This window comes from Penaeus vannamei, chromosome 8 (assembly GCF_042767895.1).
Source record: "Penaeus vannamei isolate JL-2024 chromosome 8, ASM4276789v1, whole genome shotgun sequence".
Taxonomy (NCBI): domain Eukaryota; kingdom Metazoa; phylum Arthropoda; class Malacostraca; order Decapoda; family Penaeidae; genus Penaeus; species Penaeus vannamei.
Window position 1 is genome coordinate 46,760,020 of NC_091556.1, and position 6,124 is coordinate 46,766,143.

Sequence of the window (6,124 nt, forward strand, 5' to 3'; positions counted from 1 at the left end):
AATAATAAGAAAAGGGAAAAGAAAAGAAAAGAAGAAGACGGGAAACTGGCACCCTTTCAACCAATATTATTCCTTCGATAGTGCCCGCGTCCCTTGAAACAATGGCACTCTATCCCCGGTCATCGTGAACGCGGCGGTGACTTGGCACTAATGCCTTCCTTTCCTTTCCCTTCTCTTCATTTGTTTTCCTTTTCTCTTCCTCGCATTTCAATCCCTCCCTTTTCCTTCTTTCCCTCCCCTTCCCCGCTCCCTCCTTCTCATTTCTTAGTTTTTCTTGTTTTTTCTTCTCTCCATTTCCCCTCTCCTTCTTCCTCTTCCTCTTCTCTCCCTACCCCCCAATCTCTCCATCTCTTTCCCCTTCTCCTTCGTTCCCCTCACCTTCTCCTCCCCGCCTCTCCCCTCCCTCCATCGCAACCTTCAACAGCTGATTATTCTCGCAGCGAAACGCGAGTGCCGGTGTGTGTCAGCGTCCGATGCCTCGTGCCAATTGCTGTTAACGAGGAATATGCATACACTCCCGCACATACATATATACATGCATGTGTTCGCACTAACTACCATGATTAAATTTGAACTCTCTCTCTCTCTCTCTCTCTCTCTCTCTCTCTCTCTCTCTCTCTCTCTTTCACACACACACACACACACACACAGACACACACACACACACACACACATTCACTCACACACACACACTCACCCACCCTTCCCGCACTTTACACGAACCACCCGAAGGAAAATTACGAAGCAGAGCAAAACGAAACGAAACGAAACGAAACGAAACGAAACGAAACGAAACAACAAACCAGTGAACTCCGAAAATAAAAACACATTCATTAACACAAGAAAGTATTACGAGCGCTCAGCGAAAGACAGAATGTTCGAGAAGACTGAACATCTCATTAGGAAACAACTACCTCCTTCGACATCCCCCCTCCCCCCCCTCCCCCCCAAGAAAAGAGGAAGAAAACAAAAATACGAAAGACATTTTTGCTTGTCTTTGCTGGGAACAGGCTAAGGCTACCCTTTCGTGCTCTTACGTTTGTTCGTCTGTGCCTCTCTCTCTCTCTCTCTCTCTCTCTCTCTCTCTCCCTCTCTCTCTCTCTCTCATTCTCTCTCTCCTTCTCTCTCTCTCTCTCTCTCTCTCTCTCTCCTTCTCTCTCTCTCTCTCCTTCTCTCTCTCTCTCCTTCTCTCTCTCTCCTTCTCTCTCTCTCTCTCTCTCTCTCTCTCTCTCTCTCTCTCTCTCTCTCTCTCTCTCTCTCTCTCTCTCTCTCTCTCTCTCTCTCTCTCTCTTTCTCTCTCTCTCTCTCTTTCTCTCTCTCTCTCTTTTTCTCTTTCTCTCTCTCTCTCTCTCTCTCTTTCTCTCTGTCTCTCTCTCTCTCTTTCTCTCTGTCTCTCTCTCTCTCTCTCTCTCTCTCTCTCTCTCTCTCTCCCATGCATATACATTTATGTACACACACACATACAAGGAAAGACGGTGACGAAGAATATGAATAATAAAAGCAAGAAGATATAATGAATGAGGAAGAGAAAAGGAAGAAGAGGAGAAAGATGAATAACGACAACAATAACAACATTAAAAAAAAAAGAAAAACAATAGTTATAATAATTAAAACGATTATAATAAAATAATCATTGCAATATTAATAATAATAACAATAATGATAATAACGACAACAATAATAATAATAATAAACAAAAAATGTGTGGGGAGAAGAACAGAAAAAGAAAGCAAAAATCAAACGAAGAAAAAGAGATCAAGAAAGAAAAAATAAAAAACAACAACGAAAAAATGTAATCAGCTGACAGAGAGAAGAAAGAGAAAAAACAATTAATTTCGGCGCGTGACAAAAAACCGGTAAAACTCCGGTCCAAAAGCTGCCAATTCAGCTTCAAAATCTAATCTTTTCGATTTCTTCGATTCCACTCCTTCCCTTTTATTAAAAAAAAAAAAAAAAAAAAAAATCTGTCTACAACTACATTGACACGTGAATTCTGAATCAAATGAAAGACTTCTATAACACGAGAGCAATCACATTTACATGAGTGTGCAGAAACTAACACTCACATACACACAGACAAACACATACATAGACAGACACATACGCAGTCAAACAAACACAGATAAACACACAGACAAGCAAACATAGACAAACAAACAAACACACAAAGACAAACAAACATACACATACAACACCCCCCCCACACACAAACAAACACACAGACAACACAGAGCCCCCCCGGCGCCTCTGCCCCCCCCCCCCCAATCAACGCCGCCCATTATGCAAAGGAGGCGTCGCCGGCCCTGCTTGCAACGGCAGGATCCTGAACTTTGCAACAGATGGAGCCCCAACTTTGCAAAAGAAGGATAATCAGCTCTGCAGCGAGAGTCCCTTTTTCTGCCAGAGAAGGACTCTTAACTTCGCAGCGGCGGGGCTCTCAACTTTGCAACAGGAGGGGGCTAATTTTTTTGCAACGGGAGGAAATCCGCTTTGCAACGAGAGAAAATATCTACCTTCGTCTTCGTAGTACTGAGCCAGATGATTCATTTTTGCAACAGATGAAAATGCAACTTTGCAGTGAATTAGACTTCGGCTTTGCAACGCAGAGGAATTTAAGCTCATGCAACGAGTCAAATCTTTTCTGATTTGATAGAAATTTTGCATATGCAATGCGAGAGACAAAAAGTATCCTCTTCTTTGCAAAAGAAAGAAACGTCTTGCAACACGTGCGGCCGGATGAGCGTCCGAGCTGCCACCCGACGGTTGCCAGCAGAACGGAATCCTTCGGCCTTTTCCGGACGTCGGGGGAGAGAGAGAGAGAGAGAGAGAGAGAGAGAGAGAGAGAGAGAGAGAGAGAGAGAGAGAGAGAGAGAGTGAGAGAGAGTGAAAGAGAGTGAGAGAGAGAGAGACTCCGAGCCAATCATAGAAAACGGGAAGAGCCGAAGGGAAGCCCCGCCCACCGCCGCCTCCGAATCGCCTGAGGTCGACTTCGGCTGCAGAATCTCCGACTCGTAAACCAACAAAGGAAATTGATTACACATACAAACCGCCTAATGAGGAAAAGCAGGCGGCCTAATCGCAAACAGAGGTCGTATAGCTCGCCGGTTCTGCAATCTTATCGCAGTGCACGCATTGCAAAGCCATTCGTCATTCTCCAGTGGACTGAATGTTGCAAAAAGGCGGTCGTTAGGGTTGCAAGATGGAGGTCCTTGCCTTTCCCCTCTTCGCTTCTTGTTCCTTTTGTCTTTTTCCTTCCTTCCTCTCTCCTCTGTCCTCGCCCCTTCTCATCCTCTCCTCATATATCTCTCTTTCTATCTCTGTCCGTCTGTCTGTCTGTCTGTCTGTCTGTCTGTCTGTCTGTCTGTCTGTCTGTCTCTCTCTCTCTCTTACACACACACACACACAGAACACAAATTCACACACGAAGGTACACACACACACGAAAAAACAAACTCACATTTTGAACGTAGACACAGACAGACGCATGCAGAAACAGACACACAAACACACACACAGACTTACATACTCCGACAACCCTCTCTCCCCCGCCCCCCCCCCCTTCCTAGTACCGTTTCGGATTAATAAAATAATTAATGACATTGTGATTCCTTGATGTAAAGGGAGGACTGGGAGAGAGGGAGGAAAGAGGGAGAGGGGGAGGGAGAGGGGGAGGGAGAGGGAGAGGGAGAGGGGGAGGGAGGGAGGGGAGGAGACGGGGAAGGAGAGGGAGGAAAGAGGGAGAGGGGAGGGAGAGAGGGGAGGGAGAGGGAGAGGAAGAGGGGAGAGGGGGAGGGAGAGGAAGAGGGGGAGGGAGAGGGGGAGGGGGAGGGAGAGGAAAAGGGAAGAGGGAGAGAGGGGAGGGGGGGAAGGGAGGGAGAGGGGAGGGAGAGGGGAGGAGGGAAGAGGGAGAGGAAGAGGGGGAGGGAGAGGGGGAGGGGGAGGGAGGGCGAGGGGAGGAGAAGGGAAGAGGGGGAGGGAGAGGGGGAGGGAGAGGAAGAGGGGGAGGGAGGGGAGGGGGAGGAGAGAGAGGAGAAGAAAGGGGAGAGGGAGAGGAAGAGGGGGGAAGGGAGAGAGGGAGAGAGGAGGAAGAGGGGGAGGAGAGGGAGGGGGAGGGAGAGGAAAAGGGAAGAAGAGGGAGAGGAAGGAGAGTGAGAAGGAAAAGGGAGAGAGAGGGAGAAAGAGGAAGAGGGGGACAGGAAGGAGAGAGAGAAGGAAGAGTGAAGAGGGATGGAGGGAAGAGAAGAGAGAGAGAATTAGACAGATAGGAATAAATAGATGAGAGAGAGAGAGAGAGAGAGAGAGAGAGAGAGAGAGAGAGAGAGAGAGAGAGAGAGAGAGAGAGAGAGAGCGAGAGAGAGAGAGAGGATGAGGAGGGGGTGGGAGAGGGGGAAGGGGAACTTCAAACTTTTTTCCAACAAACTTCGTGCTCTGCCCTCCCCCTCCACGCCCCGCCTCCCCCCTCCCCTTCTCCCTAACACGCCGTGGCCGATGTTGCTTTATGCCCGCAAGTAAATTCTTTATGACGTCATATCCAGAGATGGAATACCATTACGTCACATCAAAAAGAATATTACTCCATCACGTTATACCCGGAAGTGAATATTTCATCAAGCCCAGAATAAATGCAATTACATGATAACCAAAAACAAATTACTTTAGGTAAATGTTCTCGTTACATCATATAAAACGTAAAGGTCGTTTCTAACCCTATTCACACAAACACCGCCAATTCGTCTCTAAATTCCAAAGGAAACACTACTTTCTATATTCTACAAATTCTACGAAAGCATCATTTAAGTTCAAAATTACCCCCCCCCAAAAAAAAAAAAAAAAAAAAAACTTTATCCTTCCCAGTTCAAACTCGAAACACCAAACTTGTCTCGTCAAATTCAAAACGAAGCACTTTTTTTCTAAATTCCAAACACACCCCAAGAAGCTTCCCTCATCAACTGCTAAACAAACCCCTTCACTTTCTAATTAAAAAAGATAGTTCAGAGTTTCGGAATTTCCCTGAATGGCTCACCTGCTGGCAGCTGAAGGTGGTATGTCTTGTTCAGCAGGTGGCAGCAGGCGCCCGTGACACACAGCAGGAGCGAGGCCACCTGACCCAGCAGCAGGGCCCGCCATACTGACCTGCGGAAAGGCAAAGGGGGGGGGGGGTTAGTCATAGCAGGTTCGAAAGGTCAAAGGTCATATTATATCTTACAAGTCTGGGTTAATAGTGAAATGCGTATATGAAGAATATACAATACCAGCAATAATCATAATAACAGAAATAATGATAACAATGGCATTGATAATAATGATGATGATGATAAAAAATAACAACATTGATAATGATAATGATGATAATATTAATAACAATGATGATGATGATGATGATAATAATAATAATAATAATAATATAATAATAATAATAATAATAATAATAATAATAATAATAATAATAATAATAATCACCATAGCAACCATGATGATAAAGACCTAAAAATAAATATGACTTTAAAAATCTAATCACGAGAACATATTCAGACCCTCGAAATATAGAATACCAATGCTTCCATCATCAACTCCATTAGAGTAACGTGACCCCATTGCTCCTCAAACAAAAACAAAAATCAGACATCAATAAAACAATAAAAAAACAAGGTTCCTAATCACTTTAATACAAAGATAAAGTAACTACCGCCCCATCGCTCCTCCAGACCACCTCGGGAGGAGCCACATCAGGGAAATATCCGCCACGCCGATGCCCGGTGGTTGCCATGGCGACCGGGGCGAGGCAGCGGGGCGCCTCGGGCCGCCTCTCGGAGCCGCCGCTGAAAGAGCGCTAATTACTAGCGGTGGAGCGGGATGGAACGTCTGTGAACACAAACACAAACACCCCTCTCTCCCCCACATATATATGTGTGTGTGTATATATATATATATATATATATATATATATATATATATATATATATATATATATATATATATATATATATATATATATATATATATATATATATATATATATATATATATATATATATATATATATATATATATATATATATATATATATATATATATATATATATATATATATATATATATATATATATATATATATATATATATA

General features: G+C 44.2%; 1 protein-coding gene across 1 annotated transcript in view; it reads right to left on the bottom strand.

Moving 5' to 3' along the window:
• Positions 1-5,168, bottom strand: part of LOC113827155 (solute carrier family 35 member F1-like) — a 54,844-nt gene extending 49,676 nt beyond the window's left edge. Inside the window, exon 1 of the mRNA XM_070124135.1 lies at positions 5,024-5,168. Within this exon, the coding sequence (XP_069980236.1) occupies positions 5,024-5,168 (145 nt within the window). The remainder of the gene's footprint in view (positions 1-5,023) is intronic.
• Positions 5,169-6,124: the final 956 nt, after the last annotated feature.